The 25543-nt window shown below is 43.0% G+C and overlaps 1 protein-coding gene across 2 annotated transcripts in view; it reads left to right on the forward strand.

The window, feature by feature from the left end:
• TMC7 (transmembrane channel like 7) overlaps positions 1–25543 on the forward strand; it is a 479975-nt gene that overhangs the window by 108196 nt on the left and 346236 nt on the right. For both annotated transcript variants that reach the window (XM_086942406.1, XM_086942407.1), the window contains exons 4-7: positions 4545–4703; positions 5078–5160; positions 13771–13916; positions 25062–25209. In XM_086942406.1, coding sequence (XP_086798532.1) covers positions 4545–4703; positions 5078–5160; positions 13771–13916; positions 25062–25209 — 536 coding nt within the window. The remainder of the gene's footprint in view (positions 1–4544; positions 4704–5077; positions 5161–13770; positions 13917–25061; positions 25210–25543) is intronic.

The following is a 25543-nucleotide window of genomic DNA, read 5'->3' on the forward strand; positions in this document are numbered from 1 at the left end:
AGTATTACACCAGTAAGGGGCCCCTAATCACATTTTTGCAGCAGTAGTTTGACCAGGAGACCGGTGGGTTTCATAACCTTAATGGCCCAGAAGGTCTCCCTGAATCCAGAAAAGTGACAAATATGACATGTAGTGCTTTGAAACACTCCTACATAAATAATAAAAGGTGGATCACAACTTCAACCGGTGGTTACTCCATAACTGTAATGGCTAGAACAATGGCTCATACTTTCTGGATTCAGAGAGAAGTTCTGGGCCATTAGGGTTATGAAAACCAATGCCATTTAAGCAATTTGATGGTGCATGGAGATTGTCCAGTCGCTCAACATATCTATATAGGCTCTGCAGAAGAAACCTTGAAACGTATCCTATGCTTATATCCAGTTTTGCTTGACCTTCGAAGGATTCAAGCAAAAACAACGCTCAGAATGGTAGATTCAAGGATGATTCAAGAAGCAACTCGGTTTTGGTTTATAGGATCCACCAGAAAAGTTGCCAGTCACTTTACTAGCTTATTAAATAAGGCTCTCAAAATGTGGCTGTCACATTGGCCTTGCTTATAGCAAGTAGCAACTATATTCACAGTTTGCCTAAAAAAGTAAGGACTATTTTGAGTGAAGTCCGGGGTACTAGCTTGCTGGTGTTTGTACCCCTCATACTTTATTCTTATATAAATGCCTACATATATTGTATGGTCTACTAAGTTGCCACTATTTTTTATTTATTGTTTACTATTTTTACAATCTGTATATATATTGTCAGACGGCCTTAATAGCGTATATTTTTTATAAGTTTCTTTAAATTATTTATGTGGAATGTTCGCTTTATAGTGCCTGACGGATTCGTGTTTTGTTGTATATGGTTTTAATATAAACTTAAACAATAAACTACTACTACAAAATCATTGTTGTGCAAGCTGATGTCCGTGTGAGGCCCCATTTGCCTTTTGTCGCATCATTGTTGTGCACTTCTTCTTTCTTCAGCAGCCTGAAGTCCGTTTGAAGTGAAAGTGCTTGCTGCATCATCATTGTCAAATTTACAACACAAATGACAAACCTCACTTGACTTGTATTTTTTCTACTTTGTCATCATTTATACAATATATGGTCCGACTTCCAATTGGTGTTTTTTCAACAACAAAAAACTTTTTTTCATTGTACACCAACTCAATTCATACTTAATTTACAAAAATTAAACTTAGGTATGTACACATTCATAAAGTAATCTATATTTTTCAAAGCAAATAAATCTCATATAGTACTTGATTTAACTATAACAAACCCCATCTTTCCACACTTCATACATTACAGCAGTGCACTATCAGACTCATACACCATACCACTAGAAAAACAATATAACCCAGGTAATGCACTATCTCCCAGCGCCTGTACTTTTCAAAATTTTATTTTAGCAGGTTTGATGGCTTCCCATGGGTTGAGTAATGCAGCCTATGCACGTTTGAGTGCAGCTAATTTGGATGCCACCTTCCTAAGGGCTAAACCACCACTGATGAAGCCGTGAACTTGTTGGGACTAAACAAAGCATATTGGCCATAAGAAAATTAAAATATCCAATTGCTATAGTATAATCATCTCTCAGCAATATTGAAAAAAGATATATAAAGTGATACCTTTTCAAAGTAACCAAAGTTCTTCATACTTTAATGATCAATTTTATTGTGCACAATGTCCTTTGTATTTAGTGTGCATATAAGTAAGTGCACACATGACCATTTGTATACACATACCCCTAGATGATTTCATGTTGTGTTCGTCCAGAGTGTATAGAAAAAAAAGTGTATCATCACCCTCCTTAATAAAATCATATACTTCATCCCGTGTTATTTACGCAAAGTATGTAATAACTTGAGTGAAGGTGGAATGGAATTGCTACACAAACTACAGCAATATACCTGCATTACCATCAAACCGTGTGATAAGGAAGGAGGCATAGCTTTAATGGACACAGAGCAGTATAAGCTTAAGGTGAAGGCGATGTTGTCAGTTCGTGACCACTACAAAAGAACAAAAATTGGATATTATAGTTTTCCTATGGCCAACAAAAAAGCTAAAATATGTTATTATGCTTTCTTTAGCCCCATCAATTCTACGGTTTGATAAATTAACCATTGGTGGTTTAGTCTTGTGGAAGGTGGCAGCCAAATTAACGTGGCAAGCAAAATGTGCGTCAACTGCCTTACTATATCCATGGGAAGCCAACCAAAAGTGCTGAAATAAAGGATGAAAATATACAGATACTAGAAGATTGTGCATAACATGAGCTCATATTGATTTTATAGTGGTTTGATGTACGAGTCTGTTAACGTGTTTGTTGTAATGTATGACTTGTGAAAAGATGGTTTGTAATTTATTTCCGTAAATGTTTTATGTGTGAATAGAGTTTTATAATAAAAACGTTTTTTTTTTTTAAAAAAGACAATTTGTAAATTGAACCATTTACTGTACAAATTATGACATAAAGTTGGAGAAATACAGGTCAAGGGGGCTTGTTGTTTGAGTTGTACATTTGGGAATTTACCCTGTCTCCCAGCCCTTATCTATGGAGGGTTCTCTGCTTTTTTCTTCAGACTATTACTTGAGTACATGATTATTGCATACACAATTTTCAGTGACCTGATAATCATGTGAGGTCTGAGTGCCACATTTGAGCTTTTCCCTTGTAGAGTCACCAGTCAAGTGGTGTGAAGGTCCATGTACACCACCTCTGTTGCTACTCCGTCCTAAATGCGATTGCCACTTCTTTCTGCAGCCACATTATATTTAACTGTGTGACCCGTGGCAGTACCGAGCAGTGCGATACTGACCTTTGGCCTGAGAAAGCTACATCCACCAGTTGCAGCATCAGTCTCTAAAGTAGGTATTGAACTGCGTTGTTGAGAACACTCTCACCCAAATGCTGTGCTTGGCTATAGTAACATGCATCCATGCAACAGTATCTCTGCTTGAAAGCAATCCTTCTATCCAGAAAAAACATTAATTTTACTTAGCATACTGCAAATGTACATAAAGTTCTTATGAGAACAGACCTGCTTTGAATTGTATTTATTGCATTTGACATGCATTGTCTAGAGTTAAAAGCCTCAGCTATTGGACTCTGCTACCTCCTGAAAGTCAAAACCAAAAATGAATGCACTTGGCATGAGTGGGCTCACAACAGAAGCTTATTTCATTGCGTTGAAGGACAGCAGCTTTACTTGACCCAAGGATTCTCTACCCGCATTAGAGTCGCAGCCACTAAAGAACTATCCTGACAGTGGAATGACAGCATAGCTATTTTTAAGTCTACACCTGACGTTGACTCGATTTTGGGAGTGTCCTCTGGGTGTCAAGATGGGACATCAATGTAAAGCTCACATTTCAATATCCTTGCCTGTGCCACATGAATTAAATAGCTGTAATAAATATGAGATTCTGAAAACCTATGAAATTACCTACGGAAACATGTAATGCAAAGGTGTCCTAAAGAAGTTTGGTTTTGTAACCTGGGCCCAGAAGGTGCAAGGACTTTCTGGCTTTCGTTGCTTACTTCATTTTTAAGTGTACTATTAGGTTACCTGTTAATAAACCCAATTTTCCCTTTTGTGAAGTACTCCCTGGACATTGAAGGTATTGAGTGTTACTTCTTATGACTCTGTTTCTGATTTGCTAAGCTTCACCGTGAGTACACTTTCAAAGCTCTATCTCAATCCCTTGAGAGAGTCTAGTGGCTGCAGGCTGCCCCACGGCAATCTAATTTAGAGTGCACCGATACTGTGGTCCAGTGATGAACTTCTGATCAACAGTAGATGTCCAGGATACTGCCCAGTAACCTCTGAATACTCCAAGAAAAGGCCTCACATTTTCACAGTCTTTCTGGCCCAATTTAAATAGTCTGTGACACTGCGATCTTAACCTTTTTGTTACTTTTCCCCATTCTCATTCATTATCATTTTGTCTTATGTTTCTCATCTCACCTTTTCTCTTTCATCATTCCAAATCAGGTGCCTTCTCTGATCCCTCCCCCTCCCGCTTCTACACTAGAAACATAGGTAGTACTCGGTGAATAGGAGAGGAGGGCATAGGTCTGCATGATAGGTTCTTTTAAAAAATATAGTTTTGTGTATTTTTTTAAATTAATGAAATTGTCTCTGTCCCCAGGATACCCCAAATATTCTCCCTCACTTCTCCTTTTCTTCAGTATACCATTATTATATTGTTTTGGTCTCGATTTTGTCGAAAGTATGTTTTTCTTTCAGCGCGGGAATGTATTTTCCTAGCATTACTGTACAATATTTTAGAAAAAATTATTCCAATATTATGACCGTGTTTACTGGTCACCTTTCACCATGTGTAATTGCCCTGTTACAAAGTCAGTTATATCAAGCATATTTGAGAAGGCGCTGCTCGTTTATTTTCATTAAGAAGCAGCTGGTAAAAATAGACAACACTGTGTGATGGATCTGATTTGTTTGAAACGAACATTGAAGATACAACATTTGATTGTATTATTTTTTTTTCCTTCTTAATTTTTGTTCTTTCTTTCAGGAAAATTTGGAACTGGAATACAATCTTATTTCTCATTTTTGCGTTTCCTAGTTTTTTTGAATTTTATTATATTTATTATGATGTTTGCCTTTATCACCCTCCCTATCGTCATTTCCAGACATGGAATTTTTAACAGCAGCAACATTGTTAACAATGCAGGTAAAAGTTGTATAATTTATTTTAGTACAGTGTTATTCTCGAGAATCAAAATATGAATGCATAGTTTTCTGCTGTTTTATCCAATAAGTGCTGCAAGCGCATTGAGTATTAAAGCTCAACTGACGGACACAGTTCATAAAAAAAATGCTGTCCCTTGACCACTAATTCAGATATATGCTTTGTCTTGATAATGGCTGTCGAAAAACTTTCATTAATACCTGCTGAGTCTATAGCCATGCATTAAAATTGAGCCTCTTGTATAATAATGTTAGATCAGTAGCTTTGTTGTAACACTGCACACAGTTATTGCAATGATGAATTTTCTTTTCTTTTAGACCAGCTTAGATTTCATTAACTTGTTTAATCTTTTACAGACCCTATATGTACCGTGTACATTGTTGGAAGCAGGGGACTTACTTATTTTTACAATTACATCATTGACCTTCTTTCAGGCACGGTAAGAATTCACTTGCGTTTCTGGTTACAAACCCATTTCTGTTCTAGTAACTTAAAGTAATGTTACTGGTGCACTTGTGAATTCACAAATATGGATGCACAGCCCTGTACCACCAAATGTTCGCTTTTAAAGTATTTAATGACAAAAACGTATTTAGTAAGCTCAATACTGAAATCTATTAGCACAATGATTCAAATGTGAAGCAGCAGTAATGTGACCAACATGGAGCGAAGATATGTATGTGGCACAAATCCCGAAACAGCCTTACACCTGAGGTAATATCCTGAAAGCCAGGAGTGGAATTCTCAGCATGGTGCCGAGGCTGAGGCTGACTTTCTGCCTGCAAGCAGTAGAAGATGGGGGTTATCTCAATTGAGGCAGTGGACTCTGGCCCAGTTCGGCAAGGAAGGAGACATGCAGCAAGTGAGTATGAGTGTGCGCTCCCACTGGTGAGTTATAGTGAGCGTTTTTGCTGCCTCCCCACAAAAAAGACTTAGAGTGTACACCACTAACCTGATGGCGCACTGAGAAGACCGGTGGTAATCCGTGCACTGGTGGCTAGACAAAGAAATGGAAGAACAGTACCTTGTTAAATGTCTTTAAAGACCAGACAGTTCTGCTCTCCAAAGTTGTGTCCACCCGTACTACTATTACCAACAGGAAGGAAAAGATCTCTCCAGCATAATATCTGCAACACAATTAAATTTGCATCCCCAATTGTGTGAGGGTTAATTGATCTAGAGGTAATGTTGATTAACCTATTCATTGGGGCTACATTTGGTGTATAACCTTGCATTTCCGATAGTTCCTCCCGGTCTACCGCCGCATAGTTCACCCAAAAAAGAACCATAAGTCTAATCTGTATGAGCACCCCTCCATTTTTCGAAAAGTTTCATTTCTTCCCCATTTCGCAAGTGTGTCTTCTGTAAGAACGGTGTGTGTCCTTCTGCGCCGAATTCATGCATGTATCCAGTGGTGCTTAGAGAAGACCACCCATGTTTCCATCATTCCATGTAATACATTTGTATTCTGTGCCCTGTTAGGATACAGCGTGATTTACTCCAACAATAGTTTGAGACATCTGTCTATCTTAGTCAGGTATACTTTTATTTGACTTCAATAAAAAAAATCATAAAAGGGTGAGTAAACCACCATAGGGAAGGAGTACACAGAATATATATTTTAAAAACGTAAAATTTTTTGAAAAACATGAGGAAGACAGTCGGAAGACAAGTGGCAGTGGTTTAAGTAAAAAGACATATTAAAACATATGGGCAGTGCAATAGAGAAGTTTCAAGGCTAATTGTTCTAAAACTACTTGGGTTGGTTGGCCGTTTCAGTTTTGTCCAGTTCTTTTGCAGCGATTTTCAAAAAGTTTGACACTACAGGACAATTGAATTGATGAGCCTCCGAGACATTGAATGACTGCTGCTCTGCAAGTTCTTATTTGTTCCATCCTAAGGACTTCCCGAAGGACTGTTTTTCGAGTTACTGCTAGGAAAGGGCAGATGCATATTAGATACAGTAAAGACTCATCCCCTGCTCTGCATATGCTGCACTCGTTTGTTTGCCTGGGGTATTTCCATTTCGGGTCCTTTGATGGAAATGACCCAAGCCTCAGTAGCGTGAAATGTTTTTGCTGGTGAGGAAAGTGGTCTAGCAAATAAGGTTGAGGTTGCAGCCTCTGGTATACCTGTATCACTGCCCACTCATGAGATTTTTTTGCAAGGGCTGTTTTGTCCATTGATAACGAAGTCCGTTTAATAGCTTTGTTGACCACAGATTTAAAGCCAGAGTAGGTAGAGACATTGAGCCAGGCCTCCTCTAGCTGCAGTGCCGGGAGGGAAGGCTTCAAAACTTCAAAGATTGACTTGTTTAGACTGGCTTGGTTTTTGCTCTATACCCAGCAGTAACAGGGCCGGACTGGGAACCAAAACCGTCCCTGGCAAAGTGCTCTGCCGGCCCCCCCCACCCCATAGGGGGGGTTGGAGGTGCGACCGCGCTCTTTGCCAGGGCCGGTTTTCGGCCGATTTTGTTACAGGTCCGTTTGTGCAGCAACGCTTAAAAACGGCCCTGTAACAAAAATGGCCCCCAGGGGCCAAAAACCGGCCCCAACCCTTGCGGTGCACCGGGGGATTGCCCGGTGCCCGCAACGGCCAGTCCGGGCCTGAGCAGTAATGTGCAAGGGTGTTGACCTCTGTGTCCCTCATCCTCCAATAGTATTTGACTAGTGCACCTTGTCTATCGGGGATCTGATTTCTTAGGCCGTATTCTAGTCAAATTTGGGCTTGTTGAATATAGCGGAGGATTGCAAACGGGTTCTTGATTGTGCTAAATTTAGAACTGTAGTGTCTTTGACGTTCAAGATTTCTGTGTCATTTCAGATGGAGGGAAGGAATTTTGCTGCAATAACTTTTAGCAAATGTCCGGTGGAGCAGCCTGTGAGCTTGTTTAAGATTTTAAAAGTGAACTGCAGCTGTTTGGCTTTTGTGCAACATTAGTCCAAATGTATTTTGAAGTTGAGGTTGCAGTCTATTTGAAATCCTAGGTATTTATACAAGACCACCTGGGTCATGGGTTGCTTGTCCAAAGTCCAGATACATGTACGATCTTTCACTGCATTAGGTAGTCTGGCAAAGCACATCACCTTTGTTTTTTGGTGGTTGATGGTTAATTGAGCCAAGGTGATATAAACTCCTAATTTGGTGATTAGTCGTTGCAAGCCTACTGGTGTTTGCGCTAGTAGAATGATATCGTCTGCGTATTGAAGGCTAGGTGTAGGTATTTTGCCAAGTTTTGGAGGATCGAATTGGATTGACCGAAGTTGTTTGTGCAGGTTAGCGATGTAAATGTTGAAAAGGCAGGGCGCCAGCACACCCCCTTATTTTAATCCGTTAAGAGTTGTGATCTTGTTAGTTATGCTGTGCCCATCGCCTTTCCTGATCTGGACCCACGTCTGAGTAGAAGTTTATTATGGCCTTCAGCAGCTTAGCCGGAACCCCCCAATTGTGCATTTTTGCCCATAGTGTGGCTCTCGAGACTTTGTCAAAGGCAGCTTTAAGTTCAATGAAACATGCGTAAAATGGACTTGATTTTGCGAGGGCTTGGTTGGCTAGGAGGGTTACTGCAGAGATGTTTGTAAGATTGCCAATCACAGCCCTGAATCCAGTTTGCGTTTGAGGATAAGATTTGTTCAGTCAGCCCAGTCCTATAAGTCTTCCAGCAGGTTTTGTTGTGTGGCGTTTAGAGCTCCGAGTGAATTTTCCAGATTCATGCCCTTATATAGGTACAATTCACATTGCCCTTATATAGGCATAGAAATCAATCCCTTATTTAGACAAAGCCCATGCACACCAAATACAGGCATGGCTACTTCCACCATTACCAAACGTCACAACAAGTTCTTGGAAAATCGGCTTAAGTAGTTAGGGAACTTCCCCTTGCTTGAATATTGATTTGTCCAAGAACTCATGTACTTTGCAAATAACAACTATTCCCTAGGGGTTCTTTCCTGAAGTTATTATACCCGACTTTACGTCAATCTATGGCATTCCTAAACACCTTCAAGGTTTAAATTTACCTTCACTTGCTGTGGCAAACTATGGTGGTTCGGAGCAGTTCGACTATCTACTTGCCCGAATAAGCTCGCTACAGCAAGTGCCGAAGGAAGCCGACCCTCCAGCTGATCCGTATATTTTTGCCTCCACATCGATTGAGGCAATCAACTTGTAGTTTGAGGGTTCAGAACTAGGCCCCAACTTATATATTTGGCTTAACATACTTCCCCTCCAGGAGTCGGGGATCGCGTTGGAGGCTAAAACGTCGTAGTAGAGTGGGGTTAGATGGCTAGCCCACAATGGAGGATCATACCGTAACAAAGCGTTTGGAAGACCGTTGGGCCCTGGGGCGCCCTCAGATCGTACGTTTTTTCATTGTTTTTGAGACTTACTCATAAACGATCCGTGGGGGGAAGTCAAGTAATTTGGAGATGGACCTCTGGCAGCGACTTAGTTCCTTATTTGAAAGCCAAGGTCAGTGGTGCCTGGGGTTGGAATTTCTTTATATAGGCATTCAATATGAGCTCTCCATGTTTCTTCCATTATATCAGAGTTGTGGTGTGGGTTCCTGCAATTAGTTAGCTGAATAATAATTTCCCAAAAGCGCTTGGAGTCTCTTTGTTTACAGGTGTAATGGAGTTTCGCCCAGAGATGTTCATGAAATACTTTCTTGGCCGCCTTGGTCTCTTTTAAGGTCTTTTCTGGCTCAAAAGCAGGCGGTCCTGAGAGTAAGCGGAACCCCGGGTTCTTAGTTGTCGTAAATATTTGTTCAAATGTTGTTTTTGAGTCCTGAGACTTTTAGTAAACCACGCTGCCCCTGAAGGTTTTCCTACTTTACTGCCAGTGGCCTGATTTGAACATTTGTGATTTAGTTATCTAATTAATGACTCCCAGGCCTGAATGCGTGATGGTTCTGTTTTGGATTTCTCCAGGAGACAAGAGCATGCGCCCATGATGTCGCGTATGCTGTCCTTTTTTTCCATATAAAACGTTTGAGGTTGTAGCAATGCAGTTGTTGTGACGTGGCGTTGGCAAGAACTGGGTTTGCGATATTTCTTAAGAGCATGAAAGATTGCGTTTGATGGTCGCTCTCGGAGTATGTTTGGATTAACAGTGCTTTCTGAGGGAACTGTAGGCATCTGAATGAATGAAATATGATCCCTCCTTTTTTCAACTTGATCCCACCAACTCCTGCAATTTTCCCAAAGTAAAAACTGCTCCCACTAAGATGAGTATCTTGTATGCCATGCTATAATTACTCTGGGTAATACCACAACATTTCCTACAAATCTTATATTCTAGAATAGATGTAGAGGGGTCTGGCTATGCCTACTCAAGATTATGTTCAACAACATCGGTTCACTATAGACTCATTTATAACTCCAATTTTTGATTAATGTTGTAAATGCAGTTGTTATCCACAAGAGAACCAAAAATATATATATTTAGGATAATTAAAAAACCCAACCATTTCCATGAATATCAATGCAATATATATTATTCTTTTTAAATTGCAATCATTATGAGTGATCAGGTGCTCACAAGTTTGGAGAGAGTGCCAGTGTGATCTAAAAGTGAAAAAGTGCGTCACAAATAAAAAGACGTTTGACTTTTGTCTCCTTGAATTATTTCTTGAGTTAGTTAATGGGAAAAGTCTATATATGTCTGCAGTTGGTGGCTTTTCGGCCCCGATCAATGGGCAGTCATCATGAAAACAGTGGGATGAGAAGTGAGTGCCAATTATCTTGAATAGGTTAAGCTTCTGGAAGGAAGGAGCCAATCCAAAACAAACTGGGAATTTATACATAGTATTATGCTAATGATGGTTCCAATGAAGGAATCATTGTTGGTGCCTATAGCAAGTAGGAAATTCAAGAAATATTGACTTACTTAAAGCTTGTGAGCAATTGAAAAGCAATATGAGACATTCCGCTTTATTTGAAAGAGTTGCTTTGTGAATGAAAACTTTTTAATCATCGGAGCTGTGGTCTGGCATACACCTATGATGTGCTGAATTTGATAAAATTTGGTTGAATTACTTGAATATACCTCATTTATAAGTCAAGGTATTTATGGATTGTAGGAAGGTGGATACCTGACTATGGTTACCCCAGATTTTTTGCCTTGTGTTTTGCTGCTTTTCGACTTAGTTGGCCTGGTTCCCTGCTAATCAGGGCCCCAGGCTATCTGCTCTCTCTGTAAAATAGATTCCATGTACCCTAGGTGCATAACTAGATTGGCTTGGGTCACCTTATCAGCCCCTGTACAGAGCACTATAGGTGCCCATGGCATAGGTGCATCCAAGGCCTACCGGGGTCTGCAGCATATCTTTTGCCACCCCTGGCTGGCTATCTAAAATTGACACAACTGGCTGATCACTCAGCTAGGGCAAGGTGGTGTAATCACCCCTTGCTTAGATATAGTATGCCTATATCTAAACCTATCTGGACACATATATACCTATCAGTCACTCCTATGGCAGGCCTTAACAATCCTGGAGGCAGAGTGCTTGGTTTTATGTGAGATGGTGCTCTAGCATGAGCTGAGCCTGTCTGCAGCTGTCGGGACCAATTCCCTACGCTGTTCCGGGATAATGCCATATCATATACTATTAAGTGCATTATAATCCTCGTGGTTATATGTTAACTTTGGTTTGGCTTTATCAAAACATGTCGTGTAAGGTGTCATACGATTTGGAATACTATCCCCTCGACAGTCCTGTCGACGGGGATAGCATTCCACCCCTCTAGAGGGAGACGACATGCTTCTTTGCTAAAACCCGGTTGATTTTAAAAGGAGCCTCAGCACCACAAAATGGATGCTTCTGCCACAGACACGAGTCTGACCTCCTGCAGCTGACCGAAACTCAGCCAAGGAGGCCTGGACAAAGGGTTTCCTGTCACAGGGAGGTGTCACCCCACCGCAGACAGGAGATAGTGGATTGTAGCAGGGAGGTTTGAAAGAAACCAGACAGTGCCTGGGGAGCACAAGGCTTCCCCTTGCATAATCCGGTCGAACCGGTTCTGGGGCACACCAGCCCCAGTCCCAGCGCGACCTGGACAAAGGGAAAGGGGTGTAACCACCCCCTTCCTGGGTCCCACCCATAGGAGGGGACCTAACAGGTAATCCAGCCCCCTAGATTGGTATAAGAATGGGAGCAGTGCCAAAGCACTCAGATTATCCTGATGAAACATATGAAACGAAACTCTGGACCCTTCGACATCCTACTCGACGTAGAAGACTGAAGAACCTCCCTTGTGGTCAAGGAGTGACCACCCTGTGCAAACAGGCACCATCCAGCACCTCGACGTTTGCTTTGTTGCAGTTCCCGCCGGAACTCGAGCGACAGAGATCGACAAGACCAAGCGTGCCTGCCTTCTAACAGCCCGATCCACAGTCCCTGCAGAGCTGAGACCCGTGGAGGCGACCGGAAGCGTGGGGCCCGCCATCTTGGAAAGACCACGAGACGCTGACCGTGCAGCCCACGAGTGACCCTCGAAGCTGTACATCGGGGTCTGAGAAGCCCCAGCCCTGAGCCTCTTTTGCACCGAAGCTCACCCCTCTACACTCACCGAGTGCTGCGTGGGGCCCTTCTGCTTCTTTTAGCTCAACGCGTTGGCCCGGTCACTTGCCCGTTGGCTTGTGGCCCCTGTGCCGACGAACTACGAAATCTAACTTGTGATTCTGGTTGCTCTAGACTTGCACTCGCTCCTCTGAAAAGGAGCACCCGCTCTGACCCTCCTGGTCCGAGTGAGAAGCAAACTTCCAGTCCTGCGTGGATTGCTCTTGCCAAGTGTTGTTTGCTCCAATCCTGAAGCCGACACCGCCGACGGTGAGAGCCTTCGTGGGACAGCTCGTGATCCGCTCCTGGACATCGCAGATGCCCTAGAGCCCCCGTGGCAGCGGAGAGAAGCTCCTCGACAACCACCTGATTGCGCCCGACATTGCCTGGTTCCATCCTGGTTCCACCCTGGTCACTGCTGAGTGACCCATACTCTGTCCCCTCTGCTTTCAGGTACTCTACAACTCCTATCCACCCTTGGATCACACCAGACACTTCTCCTTCACACTGCCTGCAGCATCTTCAGCTCCAAGCACCATCAACCAGCGTGACAAAACCCGACACTACTTCGCACCCACCTGTGCACCCGCTTCCTGTGGGTGAGGTAACTCATCAACGCCGGTGTTCCCACACTGGTACACACCTCTAGTGTATGTGTCTAAAGTTTCATCTTGCTAGGTTAAGCGGAAGTCTCCTTAAACTGTAACTTTATAACTTTTACGCACCATTGACTTTGCATTGGTGCATGCTTGTGCTTTAAGCGCTGCACCCGAATCCCACGGGCTTTTCCCGACTTCAGCATTTTTAGTCCCGACTGCTCCCAGCGATTCCCTAGGCCCTAGGCCTAACCACTGTTCGATTGGTATCTCTTATACCACTTTTTTAATATATGGTTTGCGTGGCCCCCAGGCCTCATCCATAATTGTGCAACTTTTATATGTTTAACTGTGCTTTTGTTTAAACGCTTGTGCCTCTGCACTCATAAAGAGTACAGAGGATTATTCTAGTAATAAATACATATATTTTTATAATATATACTTGTGTGGTGTCCTTTCATTTGATATTACAGGATTGCGATTGGTAAAACAGCTTGCTTAACACGACCTCTTGAGTTAAGCCTTTAAGGCTGCTTAGTCTATGCTACCCCTAGGATAGCTTGTCTAATAAGGTTGACTTACAACCAGACACCATAAGGGATTGTTTGGACTGATACAAGGTGGTTCCAGAGTTGGAAACATCATATATCAGGCCAACTTCTCACATGGATTATATGGAATACGAGAAGAAGAATAAGATTGGTTTAATCTCTAATAATATAGCTTTGTGGTTTTTGTTTTTATGGTAGTCACTACTTTGTGTGTGCATACCTTAATGTGGTTATGGTGCCTCATCTCATGCCTTGCATAAAGCTATTAGAATAATTTCCTGTGTAGCGGAAATGTCCTGCTGTGTAACGTCATAAACTTTGCATGTTTATTTCCCTTTCAACAGGGTTTTCTTGAAGCCACGTATTTGTTTTATGGATATTACACAGTGGACATAGTGAGCTATGCAAACTACAACTACAGCCTACCACTTGCGTATTTGTTGGTCACCATTGCATACCTTTTAATAAGCCTTCTGTGGATAGTCAAAAGGTAAGTTATTGGAGCAAAGATTTTCGATTTTAAACTTCTGTTTTATTATTCCATAGAAAAATGTTAATATACCGTTTTTTATATCCAATTGAGCCTAAATACATCTTTATAATGTAACATTGTAAAACAAGTCAGTCAGTGTTGATTTTTGAGGTTGACATGAAATTCCTACTAGTCGGCTTGGATTGAGCTGATTCCAACTAGGCGTGTGAGGCAAATAAATGCAGCTCCTGTTAACAGGATGGAAACCAGGAAATCCCGCGATCCCAAGAGTACAGAATGCTGCTGACTGTCTGCAGTCAATAAGCAATTGATTGTTTTTCATGATTTATTTGTGATTCCATGGCTTGCCAACCAAATAGGAGGTCATACTGACCGTGCACAACCTCCTGTGCTCCATTGAATCTTTAGGATCGCAGGATTTCCTGGTCTCTATCCAGTTACCAGGAGCAGCATTAATTTGCCTCACACGCCTAGTTGGACTCTGCTCAATCCAGGCCGACTGGTAGGAATTTCATACAACAATCAACACCAACGATAAACTTGAAGAATCGGCTGTCCCTTCAACTCCTGGTCCTGAAGAAGACCCGTTATGACAATTCCCCATTAATGCTCCTGTCAGGGTAAAAACGTCGACGGTTTTAGTTGTCCATACTTCAATAGGTCTCTCAGCTTACAAATCAATGTGGATCAATTCTTGAGCCTGAGATACTTGTGATATATTATGAAATTGGACCTTTTTTCAAATTCGTTACCTGTAAATACATGTCCATTGCGTACGTTGTCACTTATATGTTCAATACACTGATTTTTTCACTTAGGCACTTTATTCACCTTGTCACTGTAAATAATTGTCATGTGCGCAGTTTCGGTAGCAGAATTATCAGACAGCCTACTCTTATGGTAATTTTGTTTTGAGAACCAAAAAACCCTTTTTGATGAATCTTTGAAAGTTCAAGTATAACACTCTTTTTTTGAGATTATGAATTACTTTGCCATTCTATTTGTGTTGTAGCGTCAACCCTAGATACACTAATTTGCATAAATGTTAAAAAACTACAAAGAAATTGTATCACCCGACAGAACCAGTTGTTGTTTGAACCATCTCACGACTGGCTGACTGAGGAAAATTTGTCCTTTCTTGGCGAGGAGTTCACAGCTCTCTTGGCCAAAGAGCCATAGAGAGGGTTCCATCATCAGAAGTAAGCTGTGGTTTTTATTCCTGCTACACTCTGGTTCCCAAAAAGGACATGGGCCTTCGTCCTATCCTCGATTTCTGTATTCTCAATTTCTTCCTCAATAAGGAGAAATACTAAATGCTCATGTTGGCTTGGGCCTTGTCTGCCCAGGATCCAGGAGACTGGATGGTAGCATTGGACTTTCATGATGCCTATTTTCATATTTCTGTCCCGACTGCCCATCAGTGCTATCTGCGGTTTACGGTAGGCCACAAGCACTTTCAGTTAACTGTGCTCCCCTTTGGCCTTACCAGCGCCCCTCTGGTGTTCAACAAGGTGATGGCAATGGTTGCAGTTCATTTGCGAGAGATAAGGGGTGCCACTTGACCACTGGTTGTTGAAGGCGGGCTCGGCCCAGGCTGTCATCTCCCACCATCAGACTACGGCAAACCTGCGGAAGTTGCTGGGGTTTACTATCAACATGCCAAAGTCACACCTGACTCCCTCTCAAACGCTCCCTTTCATCTGAGCTGTTCTGGACACAGTGCCGTTTTGGGCTTATCCTCCTGAGTGATTAGTCCAAGATATTCTGGCTTTGATTCTGATATTTCAGCCTCTATTCTGGGTTTCGGTGAGACTGACTCTGAGGCTGCTGGGCCTCAAGGCCTCCTGCATCCTGCTGGTAACACATGCCAGATGGCATATGTAGGTTCTGCAGTAGGACCTGATGTTCCTGTGGGCGCAGCATCTGGGGAATCTCTCTAACCTGGTCGGACGGGACGGTGAAAGATTTGCAGTGGTCAATAACGAACCGTGATTGGGTCAAAGGCAGACCCCTCCCCCAACCAGATCTCACAGTAGGGACTCTGGTTTCCGGTGGAATCCGGGCTCCACATCAGCACATCCGACTTGTATTGAAAAACCTTTCTACACTCCATCAAGGGAAGGATAGTACAAGTGGTCACGGACAACATCACCACCATGTCGTACTGTAACAAAACGGGGCTGGGTGGGGTCGTGGACCATTTGTCAAGAGTCCCTACATTCAGGACATATCTCTGGTGGTTCAACATCTGGCAGATTCTATGAGTGGATAAACTCAGCTGATGATGCCTAGCGAGTCACAAATGGCATCTCCATCTGGAGGTGGTGCAAGGTCTCTTTTGGCAGTGGGGAGAGCCTTGGTTAGATCTGTTCACCACTACTGAGAACACGCAATTTCAGCAGTTTTGCGCACTGGAGTTTCTAAGGTGGCACTCGTACAGGCCAAGTAATCACCTTTCACTCCTCCACGTCCCTCTGAAGAAAAAGAGCGACTCCACTGTTTGGACCCGAGCGTTGTCATTTTATCTTGACCGCACACGAGTACCAAATCTTCGTGGGATATGCTGGTGTGAAGGAAGGTCAGACTTTGCAGAAGGGGGCCATCTCGAGATGGATTGTGCTCTGCATCAAAATTTGCTACGCACTAGCCAAGAAGCAACCTCCTGAAGGTTTGCAAGCTCATTTCACCAGAGGTAAAGTGGCCTCCACTGAGTTAGCACTCAAAATTCCAGTCCTGGATATCTGCTAGGCAGCAACGTGGACTTCCCTGCACACGTTCACTAAACATTTCTTTCTAGGACAGGTACGTTCGCAGGGATGTACACTTTGCCCGTTGGGTCCTGCAGGACTTTCTCGTTTGAAATTGGCTTGCAGACCCTCCTCCTGGGAGGGTGTTGCTTGGGTAACTATTGTAAGGTAAGGAATCTCAGGCTAGAAGTCTCTTATGTGAATAAGTTACTTACCTTGGGCAATGCCTTATCTGGTAGAGACTAGATTTAGCCGCAGATTCCTTACCAGCATACCCATCCTCCCTGCTCTTGGGACAGATTTTGAGGGACTGGGATGACCCCTCTCAGGACATTAGTTTTGATACCAGTGGTCAGTGTTCTTCATAGTTCCATGCTTCTGGTGTGGGAAGTTGTGAACAGAAACAGATGTCAGTACGCCTGAGTGGTGCCTATATAGGTACTGTGATGTCACTTCCGGCGCAGATGCTGTCGACGATGGACGCAGAGTCGATTAAAGCCACTAACCGGCGTGCAGGGGTACTGCTCACAAAAAATCTTCCAGCTTCAGCCTGGGGAAATTCTGAGGTAAGGAATCTGCAGATAGATATAGTGTCTGCCAGATAATCTGTTACCGAAGGTAAGTAACTTATTCTTTAGAGGTAATTAAAACTTACTCAATTTGGTATACAGGAAAGTATTAGTAAGGTTATGTCCTAGGTGAAATAGTGTAAAAAAAAAATTTACTTTTTAATTGCACATTAACTTCCTGAGATACATGTACAAGGGCTCTGCAAAAAAACCCCACCAGACGGTGCCCTTGTAGAGAACCTGCTAACTACAGACCTGCATTGCATCTTAGGTGTTTGAAAGCCAGTGTGTAAGTGGCTTTTTTTACTTCCTATTAGTCTTAGTTCTGAGATAAGGAAGTTTGACAGCTTCACCTTGCCTTTGAGCACACCTTTTATACAGAACTTTTTTTAGGGCAGTGATCACTCTCACTAAGTTCTACTTACAATACTGTGCCTCATTAGCATGGCGTCAAGCGTTTGGAAGTAGGCTTCTAGAAGTTGGTAAGGCTAAAGGCATTAATCTTTGGCTCCATTTGGATCTTGTCAAAGACCTTGGAGAGGTAATTCCAATCCTTCTTTGTGTCAAGGGAGAGAAGGGCAATGGTTTGCTTCAGTCTTTTAGCCACTTCCAAAAGAGCCACTGCCAGGCGCGTGTTATTGTTCGCCTGTCGGTTGCGAATTAAGCCCGATTGGGTCGGTGCAACCATGGAAGGCCAAATGTGACATTGACGAGTCACCATGATGGAATGAAATAGCTCCATATCACAATGTAGCAGAGATATGGGCCTTTGTGAAGAACATTGCACAGTAGGTTTGCCTGGCTAAAGAAGAAGAGTAACGTGTTGATTCTAACATCGTAATAATGACTGCTCTAGAGGTCAACAAGAAATTGAATACTTTAACAAGAGGCTCCACCAAAAGAGAGGTGTAGGCTTAATAAAAAGTGGCAGTCCTCGAGGAGATGTAGCTCTTCAGATTTATCTGATGACCCATTTGTTTTATGTTTCACTTACTTCATGTTTAATAGCATTCAGATTCCCTTGTAATGGTGTGCCTGGCACATCCTAACCTCTATAACGCCACTCTATTAGGTATTTGAACTACCCCACAACGCAGTTCATCTACTCTTTTGGCATTTCATTTATGGCATGTGAATATTATACACGGATAATTCTAATGTTTGATGGGATTACCGAACTGGTCCAATTAAATGTTCAGAACTGTAGCAAAGCATTCTCTGTCTGAATGAGGTTACATTTCTTTCAAATGCAAATGGGACAAGACATTGCATATATTTGTGGGGGAGGTGGTGGGGTTTTCCTCGCAGCATGTTAACATACTGTTCAAACCTTTTGCCTTCGCTCCTGTTTTTCCTAATTTGTTTTGTTGCCATTAGGCTCTGTGCACTTTACTACTGCTAACCAATGTTAAAGTTCCAGTGCTCTCTCCTTCAAAACATGATAAAATTGGCATAGCCTCATTATTTTACTTATATGCCCGTAGTATATGGATGTACATGTACGCAGGACCTGCAAATTAAAGGCCTCTAGTAGGCCTGCAATACTCCGTGTGCCACCCACTAAAGTGGCACCTTAAAATGTGCCTCAGGCCTGCATTTCAGCCTGTAGAGCAGTTTTAAACTAGTAATTCGACCTACAAAAGAAACCTACTGCTGTGCTTAAACATTCCTTTTTAATACAGATATCACACCTGTATGGTAGGCCCTAAAAAGCCCATACAGCAGGGTACCTAGTATTTAAAAAGTTGAACATGTGTTTTAAGTTTTTACATATCCTGGTAGTGAAAAACTCCTAAAGTCGTTTTTCACTGGTGTAACACCTACCTCTCCCACAGGATAACATTAGGTTATCTTACATTTAATAAATGCTAACTTTTGATTGAGAGCAGATAGGGATATCAGGTTTGGTCACAAGTTAATTGTAATTTACAATCCATTTTAATGATGTAGTCAGATTTTAAGTCACAATTCTGAAGACCATTTTAGAAATATTACATTTTCCTGCCTTATCCATTTGGTCCCTGCTGCCAGTGCCTTGAGTCACATGTCTTTGAATGTTTTTGCTGTTGGGCTTTGTGTATTCTTCCCAGATAGTAAGTCAGATCGCGGCTAGGTGTTGGGAGGATGGACCCTCTTAAACCTTAAAGTGCTGCCTCCAGCACATACTCAAAAGAACCTGACACTAGGCTTTTGTAACCCCATACGTCTTGTAGACTTGGCAGGGGAAGGAAAGAACTTCCCAGAACCAGATGTGGGAGTACCCAGGGTGTTCCCCCTACTTCAAACACTGCCTCCAGGTAGAAATATTGGACCCTCAGAACACCCCTTCACTACACTCGTGGTCCTGTGGAAGACTTCAGAAAGACTGCCCTGCTGCATGAGGCCTACCCGAGTACTGAGAGGACTGGTCTGCTTGCTACCAGAGGACTACCCTGGTGCTTTAGGCCTGCCCTGATCCCCAGAGGTCTGCTGTGCTGCTTGAAACCTGCCCAGGACTACCAAAGTTACTCCAAGGGCTAGTTGACTGGCTTATTTTGTGAGCCACAGGAACATAACAAGCTCCAGAAACCTTGAAGCCTGCACCTGGCCTCTGATGAAGTGAGTCTGTCAGAAATGGCCCTTTTTGCAGGGTTATCCCCAAATTTTTTGCTTCTTCCTCTTTTTCCTGGCCTGTGGATGTTGGCTTTAGGACTCTGGGCACTTTACCACTGCTGAGCAGTGCTAAAGTGCATATGCTCTCTGTGTAAAGTGTTATTTTGATTGGTTATCCATGAGTGGCATATTTGGTCCCCAGTAAAGTGCACTGGGCTGGTAACTCAAATGCTACTAGTGTACTTGCAGCACTGATTGTGCCACCCACATGAGTAGCCCGGAAAAGATGTCTCAGGCCTACCATCGCAGTTCCTGCGCGCAGTTTGTAAACTGCCATTTTGACCTGGCCAGTGTACCCAATTGCCATGCATTACCCTTCCCTTTTCTTGCACATAGGACACCCCTATGGTAGGCCCAAGGTTTCCCCTGGGCAGGGTGCAGGTATGTGAAAGGCAGGACAAGTACTGGTGTGTGTACCATGTCCTGATAGTGAAATACTGCCAATTTCGTTTTTCACTATTGAAAGGCAATCTTGCCCATAGGACTGAATGGGGAATGCTTTGTATCATTTTACAAGGATATCTTCCCATAGGAGTAAGATAGAAAATTGGAGTCTGGTACCCCTGAACTCAGGATTTAATAATACATCTTTTAGTAAGGATGGTTTTTAGATTCTGTGTTTGAAAATGGCACTTTTAGAAGGTGGCTGTTTTCTTGTTCAACCTGTCTGTGTGCCTCTTCCTGTTTGTGGATTGCCTGACTGGCTTTGGAGTGACAGGGGCTGGGGTGGCTCCAGGATTCTGGGTGAGTCAGGCCTAGGCTGAATAGGCTGATCTGCATTTGTAGTCGTGGGAGGAGTAGCACCTGTACCTGACTAGAGCTGTGCCTGCCTTCCACAAAAGACTGGCTCCACCTCCTGCGGTGTGCCTGAAGACCATGGCCCACATTGACAAAGGAAGAAGTTGTGCACTGGCAGAGTGCACCCACAACTAGTTTGTACTGGGTTCAGGAGTCCTTACACAAAGAGAACAAAGACATTTGGTGGTATAAATATTATAGCTGAAACTCATGAACTTTAGATCATCCTGGAATCAAGAGGAACCTTTGCCAAGAAGAAGAGCGTAAGAAACTGACAAGAAGGATTGCCCTTGCTGTGTGTTCTGGGGCTAACCTGCAGTTGCTAATCTGCCAAGGGGAGGAAGAGGACTGTGCTGTGCCCCCTCCTTGAAGGGAAATCTCCAAGGGCTTGAGGAGAGCTGGCCTCCTATTGTGGAAACTCAGGAACACCAAAGTTTCCAAGATCTCTGCAATGCTGTGTGCGTGTTTCTGGGCACAGTGTGTAACCTTCGCGAAGCCTGCATCTCCAGAGTGTGCTCTGTCCCCCAAGATCGTCTCTGCAACTCTGTGCGTGTGTGTCGGTGCACAGCTGAGGGCCGTTGGGAAATTAACAGAAGCTGCGATCAACTGAGAGGCCGTCACTGCCGCTGGCCCAAGTCGTCAGCAAGATCGTAATTGCCGAAGGAAGAAGCCGGGCGGGAGCAAGATCAGCTGCAAGGCATCTTCTAGCAACCGGGACACCTCTGACGCTCAGCCACCCGGCAGGATATCAACTTCACTGCCGAGTGAGCGGGGCTGCGCTCCCACCAGGAAGAAGCTACCCCCGTGCAGCGTAGAGTGGATTGGCGAGCCAGAGTCCTGAGGAGCCTCGAGCCGTTGTTCATCTCATCTACCAGGTAACGCTCAGAGCCACCATGCGGCTTAATGGAGAGTTGCGGTACCAGGGTCCCTTTTTCTCCAGACACTGATTTGAGCAGTTGGGGGTGAATCTTTGTGGCTGGCCGCAGAGGCAGCCTTGGGAGAGTAATAAAGTGTTCAGAACAGAAGGGGCATCATCCATCGGGCCGAAGTAACATGTGGTTTTAATACCACGATTGTTCCTATAAATTACTACCAGTCAAGGACTTATTTGCCCTGTCACTCTCTCGCATAAAGAAATACAGAGTCCTCCAGTCTATTTTTAATAACATCCATTTTTAAGGACATTCTACTGAAAACCTTTTACTGAGTATGTTGGATTTTTGTCGTTTTGTTCTTGTGAAGCTTAGATAAAAATACTTTATTTTTCTAAACCTGTATAGTGTCCATTTGGGGTGTTATCACTGCGTTACTGTGAGTGTTGGTACAAATACTTTAAAATAAGAGTGTTGGCACGGCGCACAGCTAGTTGTGTGATTGGTTTGGTTTAAAGATTGAAGGAGTTAAACAAGTTTAAGGTGCTCCGGCAGGTGACGCAACTGTCCAACTCCGTCAGAAATTGTAAACTGGTTGAGTGCGCTACTGAGGCGTAGGCGCATCCCTGCACATGGGCACACTTATAAGGTTCATTATTGCGGAGCAAATGACTCCAATAGATTCATGAAAGTTCAGTTTCCAACTTTTATTTCATAAGTTCATTTCCTTATAGGTTCATGTTTCATGTATTCAACTTAAAGGCAGTTTCTTGTTCTTTCATCGATTATTTCTTCATCGAATGCCTTGTTGATAAGTCTGTTTTGCTCAATCTTGTATTCACTGGTGGGGTTCCCATCTAGTGGTAAATATATATTCGAATCCAAGACGTGTTCCGTAATCCTTTGGTTGTATAAGTTAGTGTTGAGGATCACAAGGGCGCCTCCCTTATCGGCTTTGAGACATTTAATTGACAAATACTTTACACATTGCCTTTGGAATAAGCCGAATTGCTTGTGCCAGGCTACCAAGGGGGTTATCTAGAGTGTGTATCCCCCTTACCCTGACTAGAAGCAAGGTTCCCTATTTGGACAAAGGTACCTACCTCTGCCAACTAGAGGCCCCCAATTCTAACAGAGTCCTTACTCCCCAAGTGGTGGCCCCCAGGTCCTTGACCCTTGGAAGTGGTGTTAGAGGTGCTGCTCCTGCCTAACCCTAAAATGTGGGACTTCTAAAAATGTTCACCAAAAAGTGTTTGTAGAACTGATGGAAGACTGTGACCTACCTGCCAATCTATTTGTCCAAGCTGCAGCGCCAGTCAGCCTGACTCGCAGTAGCGTCTGCTACATTCTTTTCTACAATAGCAAATCCAGCTGGACTTTTCAGCGATCGATGATATCTGGCCTTGTGTAGCCCTCTTCAGCTACAGCCTGGAGGTTTTCGACTTCCAAAAGGTTGTCTAAGTCTAAAGGCAAAAATCCTCACCAGAACCAGCGGGACCGCCTTCCCAATGAGTATGTCCGCCTCAGCCTTGAAATCCAGTTTCTCCCCCTTGGAGCTTTTTTCCCCCAATGTTGGCAGCTTCACTCAGACTTTGTCCAGCGCTCTCAGGGAGCGACGACAACTCCTTGGACACAGTCTGCTGCCTTGTCGAGCTGAACTCTAACTTCTCCTGGACTTTTCTTCAAGAAACTTTCCAAGTCTGAAGCTAAATTGAGACCAGGCCCAAACACCCCTTATATCTGACTTGCATTCCATCGCAGTCAGCCATTACTCTTGACTTTATGCCAGTTTTGCGCAATCAGATAACTGCTGTTCGCGCTTTGGAAATGTAGGCACCTCATTTTACTAAAAACTTTAAAAAATCATAACTCTGCCTCTACTGATTAGATGTATTGGTTTTGGTGTCATTTATTAAAAATGATTATACTTTTCTAAATTGGTTTGGGATTTTTCTTGTTTTGTATTTTCTCTTTAATATTGTTTGTATGCTGTATAAATCCTTTATACACTGCCTCTAAGTTAAGCTGGACTGCTTTTGTGCCAAGTTATCGGAGGGTTAAGCACAGGTAATTTAATGACTTTTGTGGTTTACCTTGACGAGATGGTGATTGTTGCTTGCGTAGGGTTTCCAACTCCCCCATCCAGTAACCTAATTATTTACACATACTTGTTGGTTGAAGGTATTCAAAGCCTTCACATACTGTCTAAAACCAGTTTTAAAGTGCCCTCATTCTCAAGGCTTTGTGTAGATGTTTGCAACATCTTACACCTGGGTTTGTGAGGTGGCTCAAAATATTGAATAACCTACTTTCGTCATGTGATAATCATACAGGGTACGCTCATTGGTGTGGGTCGATTGGTGCTTCTCAATCCCCTGCTTCACGTCGCCTGGTACTACTCACTCCGCTGTTGTGCATCGCCTGGTACTATCCACTACCCTGCTGCGCATCGCCTAGTGCTTCCCATGCACCTAATTGGATATTGTCAGGTGCTGTGCGTTGCCTTGTGCTTCCCCCTGCTGCACGTTGCTTTGTACCCCCCTACTACCTGTGTGTCACCTGGTGCTTCTTCCACAAGCTACACATTGCCTGGTGCTTCACCCCGCTGCACATTACTTGATGCTTGCCCCCTTACTAAGCCTCGCATCCGCTGCCTGTCACCTGGTAATGCCACTACCCCCCTTTTGCACTCCCTCTTCTATGCAGTGTGTTGTCTGTGCCTTCCCAGGCCCTACTTAGCTGTTTATCACCTGTGCCTTCACATCCACCCCCTCAGCTTTGTCACCTGGGGCTTCCCACCCAGAACCTCAGCTGCCCTTCTCCTGGCACTTCTGTTGGAATTCATGACTTTAGCATTTCTCTGTCCATCAATGCCAGTGTGTATGTATGGAGTAGACTAAGCTACCCCTCTCTGCTTTGTAAGTGCACGCATCATATTGAAGTCAGTGGTTTGCTAAAGTGGTTCATTAATCGTGTTTGTTCAGGAACTGTGTTGGTCAGGAAAAGATTGACACAAAGATGTGTATACTTTTGCGCTCATGAAGTTCAGTTCCTTAGAGTACAACACGTTTCGATTTTGTACTCTTCTAAAAATTTAATAAATGAACGTAAAAGGATTACATATGTTAACATTTATAATAGTGTATAGCCCTGATCTTGCTGTTCTGCAAGGTTGCTTTTGGACCTCATTGCTGTAAATCTATTTTTTGTACAAGCTCCCAATTAACACCGTATCTTTTACTTTGTCACACTTTCTGGCGCCAGAAGTGTTTACGTTCCAAAGTTTTCAAATGTGTAATGTCTCCTCTTTAACACAATCTCTATTTTTAAATATTAAATTATTAATTGTTTTACTTGTATCGAGTTTGCATTAGTCTTGGTTTCGCATATCTCTTCTGTTATTGGTGAAATACCACCTCTAACTGCTTTGCAATAATCGATTGACTCCTATTGCATTGGTGTTGAAAATCAGCCCAACTGTATTAATTTTCTTTTTCATTTGAGGTCTGTGGAAGGTTTTAAACAAAGTTTGGTACATGATGAAGATCGATTTCAGAGCTATTGCAACAAATTATTTGCCGGCTGGGATTTCTGTATAATTGATGAGGACACGGCTCAGTTGAAGCATAGCAGTCTGCAATATGAACTGAGAGTGAGCAATTGTCTTATGTTTTATATTCTTAAATAACATTTGTAACTCTGCTAAATGTATAATTAGTGGTCCTGTTCAGCATATTGAGTTCGAAAAGGTATAACGGACCGTATGTTATAAATGAAGTTTCTTATTTCTTAAAAAATATGAACATCGTTAAAAAGGAACTAAAAGTATACAGCATGTAATGAGACATGGAGAATGCTTTCTTTTTTGGCTTTTCCTACTAGAGTTCGGAGGATGGTGGGCGGGGGAATGGGTTGTATGCTCTCCATTTGGTTTGGGGGGGGGGAGATTGTGAATATAAAGCATTTTCTTTAAATTGTTTATTGCT

Source organism: Lissotriton vulgaris, chromosome 10 (assembly GCF_964263255.1).
Source record: "Lissotriton vulgaris chromosome 10, aLisVul1.2, whole genome shotgun sequence".
NCBI lineage: Eukaryota > Metazoa > Chordata > Amphibia > Caudata > Salamandridae > Lissotriton > Lissotriton vulgaris.